Source organism: Thermobia domestica, chromosome 3, assembly GCF_964235325.1.
Source record: "Thermobia domestica chromosome 3, izTheDome1.hap1.1, whole genome shotgun sequence".
Taxonomy (NCBI): domain Eukaryota; kingdom Metazoa; phylum Arthropoda; class Insecta; order Zygentoma; family Lepismatidae; genus Thermobia; species Thermobia domestica.
Window position 1 is genome coordinate 306153394 of NC_137456.1, and position 22004 is coordinate 306175397.

Below are 22004 nucleotides of genomic sequence, written 5' to 3' on the forward strand. Positions count from 1 at the left end.
CTTAGATCTTCATGAACAATGAATGCATTTGTAATTCTTAGGTCTGTAGATGTCTTTTGTGCGTTTTCTAATCCGTGTATGATTTTATTGATGTATAGTTTAATTTACGAAGCCTGTTTAGAAAGTAACAGACGTTTGAAATAACAGAGTAACAGAATGAACAAACCAAATTATATTTTATACGTTTGAAAGCTACACTCTTAAGCTATTTTTCCACATAATCGCCACGCAAATTAAGGCACTTGATCATACCGTGGCGCAAGTTTATCAGTACCGTCGAGGTGGAAGTCTGCCGTCTCCGATTTCAACCACTGGCTTACACCGGCGTCAGTATCCAAGCGTTGTGGAGCGAGTTATGTCTTCATCGCTGGGAAAAAGTGGTAGTGGCTCGGCGCCAAGTCCGGGCTGTATAGTGGGTAATAGAACACCGCACATCCGAAACCATCCAAGAGCTCTTGGGTGCGCTTTGTAGTTTTTAAAATCATTGCACCATTGCCTCACTCGGCCTTCACTCATTATTCCATGTCCGTACATTTCACGCAGTTGGCGATAGATTTTAATTGGCTTGTGGTTTTTTTGGCAACAAAATCCTTACCACAGAATGCACCTCACAAGAGGTGGGAGTTTCTATTGCAGCGCACATTGTAACACGTCACAGAAAGCACAGTAAGAACATCACAGTCTTCACGCTACCGCAGCTGGATGCGTGCTGAGTGTTGCAACGTTCTAACATTAAGATGGCAACTCTAGCCCCGTGCACTGCCGCGATAGGCCAAAACGTCTGAGACTTTCTGGACAGCTCTCGTACTTGCAGCTCTTTTTTTCTTTCTTTTCTTTTTTTCTTGTTTTTGTTTTTAAGAACAGTTCTTAGCCAGAATTGTCAAAGGCTTGAAAGAAAAGTCAGTAAAAAGAAAAAAAGCCACGAAAAAGACGATATTTTATAATGTAAAACAAATTGTCTAACATATTTACTCATTGTGCGACTGAGCGATCGGAGGGAAATGGTTAGCATTCGCACTTTGCAATCAGAAGGTACTTGCCAGGGTTTTCCCTCGGGTCCGGTAGACGAATACTGGGATTAATACCTTAATATGTATAGCCTGTCAAAATTCGAATTCCTTTTTAATATTTCAGTGTAAAGTAGCCTTTTGGCTGTAACTGAAACTATATAAATATGTATGTAAATATTCTGAGTACGTTAAGGTTTTCGTGCTTTTAAAATACTACGCACTTATGTAGACCTATATGATGATAAAAAAAATTACAGTACGTTACCTTATGCGTATTGAAGTTTTATTTTATGGCAGTCATTTAGATATTTTACTTATCTGCTGGTATCTTCTTCTGGGTGATAGTAGCTTCAAGTTACTAACCCAGTTGTTTGCATTTTACATCTTTAATCTTCCTTCACCAGATGTATAAACTTAACTCGTACTAATTAACTTAACTAAACTAACCTAACTAAACTTAACTTAATTTGTTGTGAAAATTGCAAACTAACAATGTTACAAACGTATATATATATATTAAAAAAAAAAAAATATTCTTCGAAATTTTAGTTTCCACAATAATAGGCATATAATAAAACTCCAGTTCGGAATATTTTCGTATTATTATTATTATTATTATTATTATTATTATTATTATTATTATTATTATTATTATTATTATTAAAGTTATAAATGATAATCATGCTACAAAATGTGAAAATGAGAGAAAAATTATCCTCACAAATTCTTTTCTTGTTTTCCGCTGTTAAAGACTGAATCACTGCACATTGTTTTTAACCGCGTTAACGTTCCCTTTCACAGGCTACTTAGCAGTACAAGTAAACGGAATTGAATGAATCATGGCATATTTGTAGTGGGTGGATGAAATTACGAGGTAAAAATAGATATTGGTATGTCAGGGTGTCTATCGGTCACGAAAGTCACGAAATCAGAAAACGGTCATGAAAGTCACGAAAAAGTCACGAAATTTAGCTTTTGGGTCACATTTTTTTTAACTGTACAAATGTAAGGACAGATTGAAAAATTTGTTCTATAAAATGTCAAATTTCACTACCAGAAATGTGTATCGTTGGCTTTAGACGCCACCAAATAACAAGCAAAGTACGTTTCTATCGCATAGAGGAAAATTCGGTCTAATTCGCACCCAAATTCGCTCTTGAAAATATTAGGAAATTTTATGATTTGGTAAAGAAAAGGTCACGAAAAAGTCACGAAATTTCATTTTGAAATTTTAGTAGACACCCTGTATGTGTGCTGTTTGGTTTTCGTTATGTCAGATTTTTCCTTAATATAAATTCAGGAAATAAAATATAATTTTAGGACTTTGCTTTTATGAAAAGTGTATAAAACTGTTCAAATCGTAATAATTCCACTCTCCAACAGTACATTCTTATAATTACTTTATGAAGTAATGGGATACATATTAATAATAAAAGTGAACATTTGTACTCACTGAAACATCTAAATGTTAAAATGGCGTACCGACGCTACATTTCAATGACTTCTTGCCATAATTATGAGTGTTTTTTGAGAAAGAAACTATGGTGACATTAGAACTTCATATTTTTATCAGTATCTTCCAGATGTATAGAAAAATGTTAAGGTTTCCTTGAGTCAATGTTATTAAGAATTTCTTATTAAAAACCAGAAGTTCCATTTCTTAATATGAAATACCGATAAATACCTTTGTCATATTAACACACTTCATAACACTACTTCTTCTTCTGTATTATTTTTATATATAACCTATAAAATGTGACTCAACAAGAAGTACACTGATGTCCAAAATTATTGTCGCATATCTATAACTGTCTTCTTGTAAGAATATAATTTGATAATGAATTTGCAGGGTACTTTTAATACTGATACTATGTGTATAATCTAGAAATGTATATTTGTGGTAAATTTCATAGGAAAAGAATTATAAATACAAAAATTATAATGAGTAAAATAAAATGTTGCTAAATGGACAAGAAAATTTTATTTTGGTTTTATTGCTCTTATTTACTGCTCTTTTGACATGAAATTTGCCACATACATGTCTTTGCCGATTATACACACACTAACATTATAAGAAATATCGGGCGAATTCCTTATCAAATTACATTGCCAGAACAACATATTTATAGACATGCGACAATAATTTTGGACATGAGTGTACATCTGTGAAACACATCGCCTTTGGCAGAGCATTACATGTTTATAATTATTTAATAATTTTACGTTCAAATGTTAATTTTATTCTGGGTGCGCGTAAACCTGATTTGCACCCGTTTGCTAAAATTTCCAGTATTACGTAATGCATTTGTTTTGTAATGCTTCTTGTTTAATCTAATTTTCATACCCTTGACGATTTAGTTTTGTAAATCATTCAGTTTACTGTTGTCAAAATGTGTTAGATGAGAAATGCCATTTGATCAATCTCGAAAGAAGGAGAAGAATTTAAAATTACAATTTATGCGTAATATTTTAAAATTACGCAAGAAGATATTACAAATTAAAAGTATATAAACTAAAAAGAAAGTTTTAAATTCATAAAATAGACGAACAAAACAGTAAATTTGATTACGAGAAGGTGAAAATTTGGAAATAATCAGAGTTAAGGTAATATTTAATCGTAAAACATTTAGGTTTATGTTCCTGATGACAAGGAAGGCTAACATTATTTGCTGCTAAATTCTGAGCCCAAGGTTGCTCATATAATACTAAAGCTCCGTATAAGTTTATGGTGGCTCAGTGATAGCGCGCTTACTCTTGTGCGTGGGGTCCCAGGTTCTATTTCCGGCCAAGTAAGTTTGTGGTGGACAACATAGTGCTCGTGGATTTTCTCAGGGTACTCTCTTTTCCTCCCACTTTCTCATTCCAACAATTCTTCCATCATCATTCACTTGCTTTAATAATCGTCTTCCTTAATCTAAAGAGCATGATCATAGGACTCAAAAGATTTCATTTTTCGACATAATCGGTATTAATATAGAAAGAAGCTTTAAATTATTTTCCAGATTAAGTTGTAAAAGTGTATAGTGATTAACTAAAAGGGCTGGTTAATGGTTGTGAGGTAATAACTGAAAGTACTTTCTGATTGAAACGAGTAATAAAGTAATCACCCAGCTGCAGAAGAGTACGTAAATAAATGGTCATGCATGCTCATCCAGAAGTAATGTAATGAGCCATTTGCTTTTAGGATAGGGGGTGAAACTCAACTTCTTGATTTTTATAGTATTTATTTCTATTTTCAGAGTTACATAAGGAGAGTATTTGACAATATAGATGACCCTTGTTATAAGTTCGCTATAGATGCCTCAGATACAGGTTTAGTATTAGGTAAGTTTCTAACACTAAGAGGTAGGTTTATGTAAGGAATTTCCAACAAAAGGTGTACTTTATTAACGATATTTGTGTTCAAACATATTTTTAGAACTACTGAGGGTGAAAAATTCTAACTAAACAGTGTAATGATAAGTTAAACCATGTAGCTGAGACATGTTGTTGATTAAAGATGTTTGGCTGAAGCAAAAATGTCTTCTTATATGATGATCCAAAACAGTTTCCACGGAAACTTGCTCCTTCTTCGATTGGTAAAATAGTGATCCCAAATTTGTGTGCTAACATAATCATTTCAGTCGCAAATTGAGAACATAACTTCTAGAAGCGTTTGTAAATTTTCTTCAGTGATCAAGTTGTATATACTTTTTTCTTCCTCAAGTATTAACTAGTGATGACACTTTTTAGCAGAGATGTTTAAACTTGAGCTGTTTCGAGCCACTTCCTTGTGGAGAGTTGTGGGTTATATCCAAAATAATAATCCTATTGCTTATTTGGAAGCTTTATTTGGAAATGAGCGAAAAAGCTGCAAAAACTACAATTTTATATCCCAGTCAGTTTTCTGCAATTTCTAATGTGCTTTACTGTTTTCAAATGTGTAAAAACTTGAATACGTTTAATTGCATGTATCTTACTTTTTACTCCATTGTATCAGTGTTTCTCAAAGTGTGGGTCGCGACCCATTAGTAGGTCGCGGGTCATTTTTTTTTTTTTTTTGGTGGATCGCGAAGAGTTTATCCCTTTATTAAGAAAACTTTATTTTGATGCAAAATCATATCTTGTGAAGTCTATTTAGAAAAAAATGGAAGCGTTTGTTAATGAGGTGAAGAGTAAGTGGTTACTCCGAGTCCTGCCTTGTAGAGTCAGTAGAGATATTAGGTTAGGATGAAAAGAGTGAGTGAGTCAAAATCTGTCACAGGGTAGGACATAGCGTCGGGAGTGGTGTTAGTTCTGTGTTACCTTTCTATGGAAGCAATTTAACCCTCTTTTGCGCATGCGTACAATTTCATATTATACAGTTATTGAGAAAGAAATTTACATTACACTTGCTCGATCGTCACTAACTGATACTTTCGTACCAACAGGGCCGTTTTATTCATAAATTTACATTTCAACTTAGTTTGAAAGTGAGATATTTACTATAAATATAAAAGAAACCAACCAAATTTTGATTTATTAAAATTTAAGCATCGAGCTCTACTTTGTAACATTTGTGGTAGCTCAGGATGTTCACAATATCCCGAAATAAATTTCATGTTAATCACTCATACGGACTGTTATTGAACAAATTGGAACTTACGATTTACAAAATTTAATTGTTTTGAAATACACCATCATTACGTAGAATGTCAATGTGTATTTGGATAAAAGTAAGTGGGGCCACGAAATACCTTTTATTGTTTACTGTGGGCCGCAGTAACAAGTTTGAGAACCACTGCATTGTATGGTACCTAACAAGAAAAGTTTCACTAACATATTTAAATATTTTTTCCCGTAATCTTTACAAATATGAAAATTTATATTGATTTTCCTCCACAATTCAAAGGAATATCCGTACCTGAAAAACTTAAGTATCATTTTGAAATTTTTTCTACAGTATATTTGGATATTTGAAGAACAATTATTACTACACATAACACGATATAAAGTAATTTGTATTTCATTTATTATTATTATTATTATTATTATTATTATTATTATTATTATTATTATTATTATTATTATTATTAGATCTTCAGTTTTATAATTTTTCCATTTCAAGACAGTGGCGGCACTTCAAATAAAAGGTACGGGCCACCACACTAAACTAATAATATCAGGTGCCAATGACATATTCATGAAATATGAACAAACTGCATGAATCATTCTTCGAGAAAATCGTCCAAAAAAGAGCTCATCCCCAAGAATAAACAACTACTTTTACATTTCTTCAGGACAAATGAGTTGCACCATATTGTCATGTTAATAGTAAAATATTTATTTATGAACTACGAATAAAATCGCCTGAGTCGTTTTTTTGAGCAAATCGTACGAAATAAAACTCATCCTCAAGTAGAAACCACCCCTCGTACATCTTTTCCAGCACAAATGAGTTATACGATATTATTAGATTATTAATGAAATACTTATTCGTGACATATGAAGGAAATCGCCTAAGTCGTTTCTAAGAAAATCGTTTTTTAAAAAAATCACCCCTAAGAATTAACTACCCCTTCTTCATTTTTGCCAGAGAAATGACTTATACCACGGGAAAACTGATTTATGAAATATAAATTAAATCGTTAGAGTAGTTTTTTTTTTTTTTTTATAAAATAGCAATATTTTATTTTTATCCTTAAATAAACTACCCTTATTTTTATGGATAGGAAGAAAATTCGCGAAAAAAACTTGAGAATCTCATAAAAACCTTAAGTTTAGAATTTGGTTTAGATACGTTGAACACTATGGCCTCTAGGTGAGTGTACATCATGACGAACAGACGGGTATATCGAAAAATCACTTTTTCGGTATCGATAGGCCATGAAGTCCCCCGCGTAGCGTAGTCGCTAACGCTCTCGCCTTCGGTGCGAGCGGTCCCAGGTTCGATTCCCGGTGGGGGCACTCGGTCGAAAAAGTGTAAAAACGCTTTTTCAGGCTAGCCGCCCTGAGTGAGGTTTTCCTGGGGTTTTCCTCATTCCCACCAGGCAAATGCCGGGATGGTACCCAACTTATAGGTCCCAGGCCGCTTCCTTCCTCCCCTAATCCATTTTTCCTTCCCTTTACCCGGATAGTGTGCTTGCCGAGGGACGTCATCCCTCAAAACGTGAGGGCCTAAATGGCCTTAGATGCCGAAAGCCCAGAAATCTAAATCCTAAATCCTTGATAGGCCATGAAGCACGTAAATCCGTTGAAATCTCAAATTCGATTTTTTTTTTCACGATTACCAAACTTTCTTTTCTCCTCACGTCGCTCGAAAGTAAAAATTGAGATATCGATTTATTATTATTTTAATACATTATATTTCTCATTGTTTGGAGAATAATTTATTGCTAAGGGTAACACGGAAGTAATAAGTATTTCACTTAAAAAAGATCCAAAATTGTATATATTTTTCGAATTTCAAGCCAAGAGTGGCACCTCAAAATATTGAAGTCTCGATTTGAATTTTTTCTACATTCTATTAACTCTATTTGGCCAAAAATGGTCACTAAGAGTAACATAATTTCGAAAGAAAAGTTATTTTCGATGCACCCTAACGCACAATGTTCCACTTTTAAACATCGAGTTAGGGTGCTTGACAACTTTGTCACAACATTACAGCACTGCAATATCTAACTGCATAAGAGGACTTAACCTTTCCCACTTGCAATTTGTTTGTCTAACATTCCGTTATAACATACTGAATGCCTGTAACTATCCCACTCACACCTCATGTGACAATGATGTTGATACTACATTTTATCCAACCTACGTAGATAAAATAAGGTTGTAACGATTAAAACTTATTATTCTTATATTATACGTTACATTTAGACCGCAGTTCGCGATATTATACGTTACATTTAGACCGCAGTTCACGTAATTTTTAAAATATGTCAACACGATCAAATTACATTAAATCAGACACGTCACCTTGTATCACTATTATCTTTATTCTTTCTCACATCACCATTAATAATATATTTTTTTTTTTTTTTTGGTTGTCATAGCAACTTTTAAACAAACAACTATCTGCTGTTACGGTAACTCTGAGTACAGATTATACATATAAAATCAACATATATTTTTAACTACTAAGATTAAACGTTATTTCTTTATATTTAGAATCAACAACATATATCTTCTTTTCTTCTTCTTCCTCTTCTACACAACAGATTGTGTACTTTTAAGCATCGTTGCCTAAAACCAGCGCAAAAATAGAAGAAATTCACAAAACAGATATACAATATCGTTGTAAGATGTTTCTAAAAACGTGACTACACATGGCTTTAGTCCTCCCGATCATACTGAAAAATCATTGACTGAGTACAAACATATAATGACACTTAATCTGGAGTCTATGAAGCTATGTATGAATGTAATATTTACTTATATTAGAATATTATTTACTTGTATTAGAATTATATGAATAATCTTATCAAAGTATTTATTTCTGCAAAAGCGTGGTAGAATTATTTTTTATATTCTAATAAATCTCAGGAACTAGTTATGAACATAGTCAGCATCCCACAATCTGCCAACATCGTTAATAAATGAATAAGGTACAGAAGTATGTTATATTGAAAGACAAAACTCAAGAAATTTACAGAATTAAGAGCACTTTCCTTCGTGTATTTTTATCGTCCGTAATACTGCAAACTATAGATACAGTAAACTATTAAGAAATACTTCTGACGAAGTGGAGACTTTCAAATATCTAGTATCAATATTGACAAACCAAAAGCATACCCAGGAAGAAATTAAATGTCGACTGAAAGCAGGGAATTTGTGTTATTATTCAGTCCAAACTCGAAAGCCTTCGCGAATACTATCGAAAGATTTGAAGCCTAAAATAAACAAAACGATAATTATGCGTGTTGTGCCGTATTGTTGTGAAACATGGATACTTATTCTAAGGTAAGAACACAAGACTTGAAAGTGTTTGGAAATAAAATCCTGAGCCGAATGTACAAACCCAACAGGGACGGGAATGAGTATTGGCGTAAACTTCATAACGAGGAACTTCCTAATTAATACCGTTGACTTTATGTGGGGTCATTAAACTTAGGAGGCTCAGGTAGTCAGGTCTTGTAGCCAGAATAAAAGAAAGTAAGAACATTTTCAAAATTTTAATTGAAAAACCCGATCGGAAAAAAAGACCATTACGAAGGTCTGAATGCAAGTGGGAGGACAATATTAACATGAAGTTCGCAGAAATAGGAATACAAAGTAAAAGCTGGATCCAATTGGCTAAGGATAGAAGTCAACGGAGAGCTTTTGTGGATACGGCATTGAATCTCTGGGTTCCATTGGTCATTGAGAGAGTTAACTAATGCCTCAATTTGCAATACCATCTTTTCTTAATGCTCTGATGAAAACGACAGAGTGAAGAAATAGTCGAAATTATTACATGTGTAAACTGAGAATTTTTTTGATAAATCTATGCTTCGTAACTCTTAGCCGATAATTTGTTACATTGATGTAACTACATATTTATGGACTAGTAAAATCAATTATCATTTTCTATAATCTGTGTTCACTCTTTATTTTAGGTGTTGCTGTGATGGAAGGTTTCTACGTATTATTCAACCGCACAAATAAAACGGTTGGCTTTGCGAGAGGTAGTTGCGGACCTTCTGTTACATTACATGGACCATTCTACTCTGAAAAAGGTATTCATTTCAGTCTCAATATTACTTGGACATAAAGAATATCATATGCAAGAATAACATTGTATAAGGACATTCTCCATAGCAGATGCTTGCATAACGAAAATTTAGGTAATGAATGATATGTAACATTTAGTATTAGTTAAAAAGGAAAGGGGGAAGGGAAAGGTTGCGGTGTAAGATACATTTCACCTGTTGATTTCTAAATCATCAGTAAATCACTTACGTAAAATCGTTACTTAAGGAACTAAACTGACGAACATATTTAAATAATAACTTGACTGACCTTATTATTTGTTGATATATTTAATTATTGGAATTTTCTATGTAGTTTACCGTCTTCTTCAGTTGCGTTATTCAAAGTATCAGCTGCTACTTCTAATCAGATTATAGCGTCCATATAATTTTTGAGATCTATACCCGTATGGCCTACATGTTACTAACTGCGTAATCGTAGTGAAAATTGACAAATGCTTTAGTAGGTCGATTTGTAACAAATGAATTGAGTTGATTTTGAGTTTAACGTCCCGTTCAGCAGCGAGGCTATATGAGACGTCGACATACTGATTAATGTGGAATCCGAACCGTATGAGCTCCCGCCAAGAATCGAACTCGGGTCTCCCATGCCAAAGACGCGTATGCTAACCGCTTAGGCACGAAGGAGCTCTAATCTGTAACAAATATTGCATGTTCCCAGTTTCTGAGTATTCAAGGTAACACTGTATATTCCTCTTGAATTAGCATATAAAGCGCCTAACGCCTTGTGCATATAAAGCGTTTCTCTTACTTCCATGTTCCTTATAATAGCCATATACTTAATAGCTTCCGAATATTTCCAAAAGCAATACGGCCTTCCTTCTTCAGCAGTCGAAGGCTTCTAATCAAACAATGATGGAAAAATCTCACGTATTTATTACCGTTTAATAATAATTTTAAAAAAATGGACAGTAATGTTAATTTAAATAAATGTTTCGTACGTTATGTAAATAAGTAATAAAACTGAATTTCAATAAAGAGATTCTGAATACTATATATCGTTCTAAGTGGTCATCTCTTTCACATCAGGACTTCCTACACCTCTAATGTATATGTGTTAATTTGAACATTCCGATATTGGGAATGTGGAACCTATTCAAGCATTTATCATTTTTCATTTGTCAAATAAAACATATTGGACTGTATGGTTATCGACTTGGACACTATAAAAGTTAGAGAAGGAATATTTAGGGAGCTTCGAAGTGTGGTGTTGGAGGAAGATGAAGAAGATAAAATGGACTTTAAAACGGATAGAAGAGAAGAGGACACTTTTAACCAGAATATTTCGTAGGAAGGCCAATTGGATTTGACCGTTCTTACGAAGAAATTGTCTTCTTCATACCGCCATAGAAGAAAAAAAGCGAGGAGAAGAAAGAAGAACACAACTGGTCGATTTGAAAAATAGAAGAATATATTGGGAAGAAACTAAAGATGGAGAAACATGGAAGAAACATTTTCAGCCCCAAATCTAAAATTGAGGGAAAAAATGATTAGTCCCAGGACCCTAGGCAGAATATTTAAAAATAACAATAAATAAAACGTGTGGGATGTGGTTGTCAGGACCTTCGTCGTAATCTTCAACAGACAACGTCAATGTCTTCTGAACTCGCATGCAAGCAGCACCCAATATCTGCTTAATTTGATGTCACGACGTATAGAGACTGTGATACTACATCGAGGCTTTATGCCATAATGGTATATCAAGGTTAGAGTTATTCAGTTTTGAAATTGCAATTATTTCTGCTTAGCTTGTGATGTTAGGTTTACTCTGCATACATGCGTCTTTCTTCATGTTATAAACGGCAGTGTAATGTATGATTCTTATTTATTTATTCATTAATTAATTAAATTATAGTTATTCATGTGCTAGGTTTTTGAAAATTGATTTCTTTCGGGCGTAAGTATAGAAGTGTATGTTTGTATGTGGGAATAGAATATTTATTTATTACCTCTATTTCTTTTAGATACTAAAGAGTGTGCTCACCCACCGTTGCCGCCCGCCACAAGTGCCTTAACAATCGCTGCGTACATTGTTGCAGGTAAGTCAAATTTTTCTTTTCACGATGAGAAATTGTATCGTAAAGGAACAGTTGGTGGAAGCTTTGTTGGAATGCATTATTTTAAGGATTAGTATTAGGATTTTAATTTCTGGGCTTTCGGCATCTATGGCCATGTTAGCCCGTCACTAGGATTAGGAATTAGATTTCTGAGCTTTCGGCATCTATGGCCATGTTAGCCCGTCACTAGGATTAGGAATTAGATTTCTGGGCTTTCGGCATCTATGGCCATGTTAGTCTGTCACTAGGATTAGGAATTAGATTTCTGGGCTTTCGGCATCTATGGCCATGTTAGTCCGTCACTAGGATTAGGATTAGGAATTAGATTTCTGGGCTTTGAGCATCTATGGCCATGTTAGCCCGTCACTAGGATTAGGAATTAGATTTCTGGGCTTTCGGCATCTATGGCCATGTTAGCCCGTCACTAGGATTAGGAATTAGATTTCTGGGCTTTGAGCATCTATGGCCATGTTAGTCCGTCACTAGGATTAGGATTAGGAATTAGATTTCTGGGCTTTCGGCATCTATGGCCATGTTAGTCCGTCACTAGGATTAGGATTAGGAATTAGATTTCTGGGCTTTCGGCATCTATGGCGATGTTAGCCCGTCACTAGGATTAGGATTAGGAATTAGATTTCTGGGCTTTGAGCATCTATGGCCATGTTAGTCCGTCACTAGGATTAGGATTAGGAATTAGATTTCTGGGCTTTCGGCATCTATGGCGATGTTAGCCCGTCACTAGGATTAGGATTAGGAATTAGATTTCTGGGCTTTGAGCATCTATGGCCATGTTAGTCCGTCACTAGGATTAGGATTAGGAATTAGATTTCTGGGCTTTCGGCATCTATGGCGATGTTAGCCCGTCACTAGGATTAGGATTAGGAATTAGATTTCTGGGCTTTGAGCATCTATGGCCATGTTAGTCCGTCACTAGGATTAGGATTAGGAATTAGATTTCTGGGCTTTCGGCATCTATGGCCATGTTAGCCCGTCACTAGGATTAGGAATTAGATTTCTGGGCTTTGAGCATCTATGGCCATGTTAGTCCGTCACTAGGATTAGGATTAGGAATTAGATTTCTGGGCTTTCGGCATCTATGGCCATGTTAGTCCGTCACTAGGATTAGGATTAGGAATTAGATTTCTGGGCTTTCGGCATCTATGGCGATGTTAGCCCGTCACTAGGATTAGGATTAGGAATTAGATTTCTGGGCTTTCGGCATCTATGGCGATGTTAGCCCGTCACTAGGATTAGGGTTAGGAATTAGATTTCTGGGCTTTGAGCATCTAAGGCCATGTTAGCCCGTCACGCATGAGGGATGACGTCCTTCGGCGATCACATTATCCGAGGAAAGGGAAGGAAGGAAGCGGCCTGGGACCCTATGTTGGGTACCATCCGGCATTTGCCTGGTGTGAATGAGGGAAACCCAGGAAAACTTTACTCAGGATGGCAGGCCTGATAAAGCTTCTACATTTTGTCCAGAGTGTTCCCACCGGGAATGGAACCTAGGACCGCTCGCACCAAAGACGAGAGCGTTCGACTACGCTACGCAGCATCATTTTTATCATATAACTAGAGAGCTCTTTCATGATAAAATGATCTGCGTTGTTTCTTTTGATATGGAAATTCGGTTTGTGCTAGTACATGTGCTTGTACTACTACAGGGTGCGCGAGAAGTCCAAGTACACCTGTTGTAACTAATTAGTTATTTTCTATGTACAATTACAAGTGCAAAGTGATAACAAATGAAAATTGATCCACCTAACATAGCAGTATGTTTTCCTCCATGATCATCACACAGTGTAATGTGGCACCATGTTCTTGTACATTTTTCATAGCTTAATCGGCATTACCTCTAGAAAGGCGTATTGAAGAATCGCTTGCAAAGCTTCGTTGGAAACATAACTGCTTTGCTGGTCCTTCTTAACGAAGCCCCACAACGCAGTATCTGGCGTGGTAAGATCTGGATTATATGAAGACCAAGACAATGGCGCAGGTGACTCGTCACCTCCGCGTTCAGTCTAACAGCAATAGAAAAGCGTCATATTGAGCCATTGACGGACGAACAATGGCGAAGAGTGGAGGCGCACCATCTTGTTAGAACAGACATGTCCTTGACTACGTGGGTGTCCGAACAAATGTTTTGAAACGATAATACAAGTTTTTTAGTAGGAGTTCTCCCGCTTTAACAAATTGAGTCTGGTCGTAGTGCTTTACCAAATCAAGCCTCGACTATGGCTCCTAATGAACCCACATGGCCGCTACAAGTCATTCCTGTATACTGAAAACACTCGTATCCACCATTCCAAACTTTTCACAATAGCTTACAATTTGCAGTTTTTCCTCCAACAATCTGCAGAGCTCGCCAGATATTTCCTGTAATCAGCACTTATATATTCACATGCCCATACGAAGGTATCATGAGTACTACCTACACGATTTTCATGTACATTTGTTTCTGAGGGAGAGGGGAAATAGAAAACAAGTGTATTGGAAGTTTGGCTCACACTATATGTGAAGTGTATTCACCCTATTACAATAATGGACTAAAATTGAGGTTATCGTTTTTGCCTCACGTTTGCAAGGTAGTGAATAACATCTTGAGCTTTCCTGATAATTTTACTTCAGTTTCAATCCGTGACAGCCTGGACAATGTCTAAACGATGTACTAGAGCATGGTAGATTTTCTTCCAGATATTTTTTCTATGCCGTATTATGAGAGGTTTTAAGAGTATACTGTGGCTATTTGTGAATTAAAATGAAGTTATTTATACAACAAGTAACTTTGAAACATTTGTTGCAGTCGTATTATCAAAGTGTGCTATTATTAATAGTTTTTTTAAAAGGGAGATTGTTAACTTTTAAAGAGTTTAATTTACCAGCTCCTTTATATCCATCATGTCCGTTCGTCCGGGAGGCAAAAAACTAGAGGTACCTTATTATTCATTCATTCATAGGTATTCTGCCTTTATTGGCAGGTCACTTGTCGCAGCTGAGAAGCTTCCATGCTCCACGGTCCTCCGCTAACCTCTTCGTCTTCGCGTATGATCTTTCTGTTTTAATATCATCCATTAATTGTAGTCTCCTTCGCCCCTCCCTCTCTTTCCCGCCACCATACCCTCTAGGACGTCCCTCATGATGCAATCTCTTGTTAGGCAATGTCCCAACCAGTTTCTCTTCCTCTTCCTAATAATATCTAAAAATGTTCTTTTCTCACCCACCATTTCTAACACTCTCTCATTCGTTTTCCGCTCGACCCAACTAATTCTTTTCATTCTTCTCCACACCCACATTTCGAAGGCTTCCAGTCGATTTTCGTCACCTTTACGTAATGTTCACGTTTCCGCCCCATACAGTACAACACTCCACACGAAGCATTTTATGAGTCTTTTTCTCAACTCTTTATTCAAGGTCCCACAAAACAGACTTTTCTTCCTCCTAAAGCCTTGTTTCGCCATTCCTATCCTTGCTTTTATTTCATGTTCGCACTTCATGTTATTACTAAGAATACTGCCCAGATATCGAAAACTATTTACTTGTTCTATTTTCTCCCCTCCTACTTTTATATTTGACACAGACCCCTTCGTTCCAATCACTATGGCTTTTGTCTTTCTAACATGTATTTTCATCCCATATTCTTCAAAGCCGTTTCTCATTTTTTCTAACATTTTATTGATTTTCTTTTCAGATTCTGCAAGAAGTGCCATATCGTGTGCAAATCTTATGCATATAATCATTCTACCTCCTACCGAAATGCCATTCATCATCATGTAGGCTCTTTTTCACTATCTCTTCTAGATAGACATTAAATAGTGTTGGCGAGAGGCAGCATCCTTGTCGAACTCCCCTTCCAATTGCACTCTCTTCCGTCAGTTCTTCCCCTATCCTAACACTTACTTGTTGGTTCATGTATAAGTTTCTTATAAGTCTTCTATCTTTCCATTCCCACCCTATCTTCGTTAGAACTCCCAACAACAATTCCCAATTCACGCTGTCAAATGCCTTTTCTAGATCAATAAATACAACATACACCTCTTTCCCTTTTTCTATAAATCTTTCACCGATCGCCCTTAATAATCCAATTGCATCTCTTGTGCCCTTACCTCTTCTGAACCCGAACTGCTCCTCCTCAACATCTTTATTTGTTCTTTCATATAACCTTATTGTAATCATATCAAATTTGGTCAGAATGTAGAGTCAAAAGTTAGGAAACGGGTTCTTTTTTGGATCCAATATGCAAATCGGTAGTGATAGAAATTAACCATTTCCGGTTTTACCATTAATTGCTGTAGAGCAAAAAGGTAATATAAGGTAACCAAAAATGTTCTTGCCATTCTAGAGCAGTGATAAACAAAGGCAATACAGTAGATGATACATACCTTTTGGTTTCGAAGTAATCTCCATCAGCATCCAACACCTTTTGCTAACGTTCCTGCAGCTGTACAATATCCTGGTGATAAAACTCGGCGCTCATTGATGCATAGAAGTCCGTGAGAGGTCGGTCTGCAGGTGTCCCTCATTTGCAAATGATTTCACACGGAGATGGTTGTCGAAGGAATTAAACAGGCGGTAATCTGTTGACACAAGGTCTGCTAAATATGGTGCATAGCACAGTGTCTCCCAGCCGAGTTGCTCAGGGACGTGTAGTGCATATTACCGCTGTTACCGGCGGTAACGGTAAAAATATTATAGTTTTTCGTTGTTTTCATATATCTTCAAATTTCATTATCGACATGGGAAGATGTTTACATTTTCCTTTTTCTTTTCTTTCTTTCTTTCTTTTCTTTTTTTTTTTTTTTTTTTTAAAAAGTTTGGATGGCCTATGCTTCATTTACATTGTGAACGAATGCAACATGCCAACACCAAATAGGAGCATACTGTTGTTGATACCGCAGATTTCAGAGGTAACGCGAACCCCGATAGCGTTCGTTCACTCCAGAAGCACCTTCTAGCGTGTCAGCCAGAAGCATCCTGCGAGCTCGTATTTGGACTTTCGGAATAGCCCTTATGTTACCGTTCGGCTGAGTGGAACAGGAAAAAAATAGGAACGTTCCCTGTCAAAACAAGGAGAATCTAGAATATCATCAACATGTATATTCTACTCACCGCCCGCTTAGGAGTCTATTCGCTCTCCTCTCGCTGTAGAGGATCGAGCGGGCGGTAACTTTACTATACTGTTTAGTTAGCTTCCCCCATTCTAAGGATAGAAACTTGGCTGTAATTTCAGTATTCATAAGGTTATTTTACTGTCTTAACAGCATACAATTTCGGACAAATATAAGTAGCAGGTTCTTCATACTAATAGCATTTAACACGTGCTACTGTGAGATATGTTCCAGTGCATTATCTATATGTTAATCTATCATTTTTACACGACTTTTGTATGTTAATACGTTATCTTTAAATTTGAATAATACAGCAACAGTGAACAAGAAGAATATATTCCATAGGATATTCTAACAAAAATTTAATATGGGTTTTTGGTTCAAAATAAAGTTTCTCATTGAATGTTAATTTGAGCTTACGGGCATTATTTTTTTAAAAAATTGAAATTTTATTTCTGTTTAAACGGTATATATAAATTTAGATGGTTATCTCATGCCTGAAGGAGCAAAGATATTGTCAGACCCTGAAGTGTCATTAAATATATAGAAATGCCTATCGATGAAACACACTGTGCTATATGAGAACTGTTTCAAGAGCAAGGGGGAATAGTAATAATTAGAGCGAAGCAGAGATGTTGCCCACGCTCCTTCCAATTCGAGTAATTATTATTATTTAGGATTTATGCTAATTAAGTTGAAAATATTTTGTTTTTAATTTAGTATAGAAAACTTTCGATGCAACAAATTTCCAACTCTAGCCGCTAGCCTACTAGTTGAATTTGCACTTTGATGCAGTTTGATGTGTTGAAAAAGAACTGTGCAATCGTTTTCATCGTGCCGCAGTTTGACTGTCTGACTAATTTTCAATACGGAAAACTTATTGCTCAAACATACGATGAAACTCCAGTTATGGTTGGTGAGGTAGGGAACTGCAGACTCTTGTTAATTATATTTTCATTCTTATGCCCATAGACTTAATTTAGTTTTAGAAAAGTCCGTTGATTATACAAAAGGGCACAGGCGTAAATAGCACCCCCGCAACCCTCGTGGCGGAGGGGGGCGCACGAGCTCCAGGGTCGCAAAATATATCGAAACCAGGGGCGCATAACTAGGTTGTGGGGGCACTGAAGCTTCAAGTTACGCTACTGGAAAAGGGTATAAGTTGATTTTTTTTTAATTGTGTTGGGACTTGCTTCTTCTTCCTCGAAGTCTTCAAAAAGAACAAATGCTCTGAATTATTTAGTCAACAAAAGTATCCTAACAGTCTCAAACACAGGGTATGGAACTATAGAAGTAGGGTAAATAATGTGCTGTATGTCTTTAAAGATGAACTGTTAGGAGTCTTTAAATACATGATGGATAAAACGGACGAATAGGATTCTCAAACCAGAGTTTGTGTAGCAAAATTCTATCAAACATTTCAAAGTTTTTACTTCAATTTTTTACTTGAACTGTTTTCTGTTATAGCATCAAGATAAGAAATCTTGTTCAATATCTTACAAAAGAAAGTTCATGATGTAGGCTACTGCAGAAAGAAAACAGTTGAGTTTGAAGAATGTCTAAGATCATTGAGAGACAGTTTCAATAATATTTAGTAAAAAAAATGAAAGAACCTGAAGAGTCACATTGTTCAAAAAGGTCAAGAGTAAATGAAGTGGGATTTGACCACTTTGCCAACGCCTATAGTTTGAAATGGTTGATACTCTGAAAGAAAACGTGAGTACTAGATTTTCTGTTATTGAGAAACAAGAGTTACTTGTAGTATCAGCAACCGGTAACAATCGTCAAAGTGTCACGCCACGTCACTGGAGTTGCTGGAGGGTTTTCCGGGTCTTTTTTTGCCACATGTAGATTGGCATTGTTGTGCAGGAACAGAATACCCTTACGATTCACCAATGCCGGTTTCTTCTGCCGCAATGCACGGTGCACTCTTTGAAACTGTTGAGAGTAGAGGTAATGCAGCACTCACAATTCCATCATACAGAGAGCATAACCTTTCGTGGGTGCAGAGATGGTCTTAAGATGTGAGGAACAAGATCACGTGACGACAACCAATGTCTGGTACGCTTGGGAGTGTCATAGATATAGCCCGGATTTCCATGCACAAACAAACCCCGAGATATGCATACAAATGTGCACAGCATTGTGCACAGCTGTTCTAATAATATATATACACTAAGAAAATAAAATTTCAAGTTCTTTCAATATCTCAATGACTATGTTGCAATGAACTATGAACGTCTTTCCTAGGTTTTCTTCTGTAAACCCTCTGCGTTTATCAGTAAGAAACTTTTGTAGATCGAAAAGTTCATCTCTACATGAGGAAAAGTTACTGGTGCATGTGAAACACCGAATGCGAAAGCAATCGGAAGTGAATTTACCTAGAGTTGTGAGTAACAAACGTTTTTTTTTTTTTTTTTCTATTCCAAAAAACAAATTTTATTCTACATTTACGTTTACAAAGTGGTTCAGTTCACTTTAAATATAACCTACTTTGTGGCCCCGCGTAGGGCCCGCCTTCGGTGCGAGCGGTCCCGGGGTCGATTCCCGGTAGGGTCACTCGGTCGAAAATGTGTAACACGCTTTTTCAGGCCAGCCACCCTGAATGAGGTTTTCGTGGGTTTTCCTCATTCACACCAGGCAAATGCTGGGGTGGTACCTAACTTATAGGTCCCAGGCCGTTTCCTTCCTTCCCTTTCCCCGGATTGTGTGCTCGCCGAGGGACGTCATCCCTCAAATCGTGAAGGGCTAAATGGCCTTAGATGCCGAAAACCCAGAAATCTAAATCCTAAATCCCTAAATATAACCTACTTGCTTGTGATATACTCTGAAATATGCTAGTATGCAGCAATAACATTCGGAAATATGCAGTATCCTGCAAAATTTGCATGCACATCGAAATTCACTCAAAATATGCACTTATTTGCGCTAACATATGCGTCTCAAACGAATCCTTACAAGTCTGTCGGAAAGAAAAAAATTTTTTTCCATAGGTTTGTGCATGTTAATATAAACATGCATTTTGCATATAAATCCGGGCTGTAGTCATAGAGTACCCATTTTTCGTCACCAGTGAGCAAGCGATCAAAGATAGGTGTGTTCAGGTGCCGAGTAAGCAAGGACAAACAGGTTGTTACTTGTTGGCTGCCGACAATGTGTGGAGTATCCACTTGCTTAACTTGTATGACATCCCTATCTCATGCAAGTGCAATCTGACTTTGTAATCTGTCCAGTGCGAGGTTTATCTGAATTGCTCACATCTCCCGAATGCAATTTCTGGAGTCAATGCCTGGCATATACGGCAGCTGACAGGCCCACTTTGAAGTCATACAACAAAGTTGCTTCGATACTTTCATTTCTCTTCGACACTGGATGAGCAATGACTGTTGTATGTATGCAACGTGCCTGTCTAACTGAAGGTCGATGGTCAGACGCTTGGCAGGCACATGCGTCATTTCGTTTCCTCTCTGTGGACCCATGATTAATGGGATGTCATAAACGGCAAGAACTTCGTTGGTTACCTTGTAGATAAAGAGACCCGTTTTCTGATATCGATTAAGCGCTTAAACAAAACGTTACGTATCCATCCTTAACTCTGTATACTAATAACGGAAGAGGTTGAAATCTTCCGGTTTTAATATTGATCGACGTCGAGTAAAAACGATAGGGTATAGCGACAAGCGTTTTTTTGGAATCCATTTACCATTCTAAGAATAGGTATCATAATCTCTCTGAATCCTCTATTGAAACCGGAAGTGGAAGAAATCAACCACTTCCGATTCTAAAGTTGCTCTCTATAGAATAAAAACGGTAATAGATAGCGAGATGTGATTTTCTGCAATCAAATATATTCCAAAATATATTCAAGCGTCCCAAGAACATATTCCATTTTCGCTATAATCTGTCTACTACAGTCAGAAGTATAGAAATCTATCACCACTTCCGGTTTCAGTATTAAGTGAGAAAATATCACGCCATGCAAACGAAACTCATTCACATAATGTACACGTGACATTGCTATTTGTTATAATAATAATAATAATAATAAATAAAGAAGCATACGTAATGCGTTACAATCCTTAATTCCAAAACAATTTCTCCTTTCCATCTAATTGGTAAATCCTGATGGTTATAATATTCACAGTCTCTTCTATTTATTGATCTTCTAAGTGGCACGGTGGCTCAGTGGTAGAGCGCTTGCCTCTGGTGCGTGGGGTCCCTTGTTCGATCCCCGGCCAAGTAAGTTTGTGATGGACAACATCGTGTCCGTTGGTTTTCTCGGTGTACTCCCCTTTCCTCCCACTTTCTTATTCCACCAATTCTGACATCATCATTCACGTCCTATAACAGGGTGTCTATCGGTCACGAAAGTCATGAAAAAGTCACGAAATCAGAAAACGGTCATGAAATTTAAGAAAAAGTCACGAAATTTAGCTTTCAGGTAACGATTTTTTTTTTTTTAAATCTGTACAAATATACGTACAGACTGGAAAATTGTATACTATAAAACGTCAAAATCCACTACCAAAAATGCTTGTGGTCGGCTTTAAACGCTACCAAATCTCAAGCAAAGCACGCTTTTATCGCATGCATGAAAATTCGGCCTAATTCGCACTCAAATTCGCTCTAGAGAATGTTACGAAATTTTACGATTTGGTAAAGAAAAGGTCACGAAAAAATCACGAAATTTCATTTTGGAATTTTAGTAGACACCCTGTATAATCATCGTCTCCCTTAACCTAAAAAAAGGGCGTAATCGTGGGACGTTAAACTGAAAGATTTCATTTCATTATTTATTTGATTTCACTTTTTTTTGGCAGGGGGGAATATTGTTTTGTTTGAAAATTATTTTAGACTGCGTAGAATTGCTCTACCAAAATCACTAACTATTAGACACTGAAGATCAATTGAAAGCAGTATTACACACACCTGTACTATTTATGTTTTGCTGCTGTAACTAATACAACTTCATGTTCTGCATGTTGATCATGAAGCGATGTCAGAGCTAGCTCAGAGTTGCCACCGATCATATCATCCAACCATCAAAAGTAGTTTGGTGAAAAATTCGTTTTACAGTTCCGTCATGGAATCACTTAAATATTACAAACTGTTTTAAATTGGATA

General features: G+C 36.3%; 1 protein-coding gene across 2 annotated transcripts in view; it reads left to right on the top strand.

The window, feature by feature from the left end:
- The window catches only part of LOC145681120 (beta-secretase-like), a 76124-nt gene that overhangs the window by 48784 nt on the left and 5336 nt on the right, over positions 1-22004 (top strand). For both annotated transcript variants that reach the window (XM_081752546.1, XM_081752545.1), the window contains exons 8-10: positions 4250-4334; positions 9566-9685; positions 11683-11757. In XM_081752546.1, coding sequence (XP_081608672.1) covers positions 4250-4334; positions 9566-9685; positions 11683-11757 — 280 coding nt within the window. The remainder of the gene's footprint in view (positions 1-4249; positions 4335-9565; positions 9686-11682; positions 11758-22004) is intronic.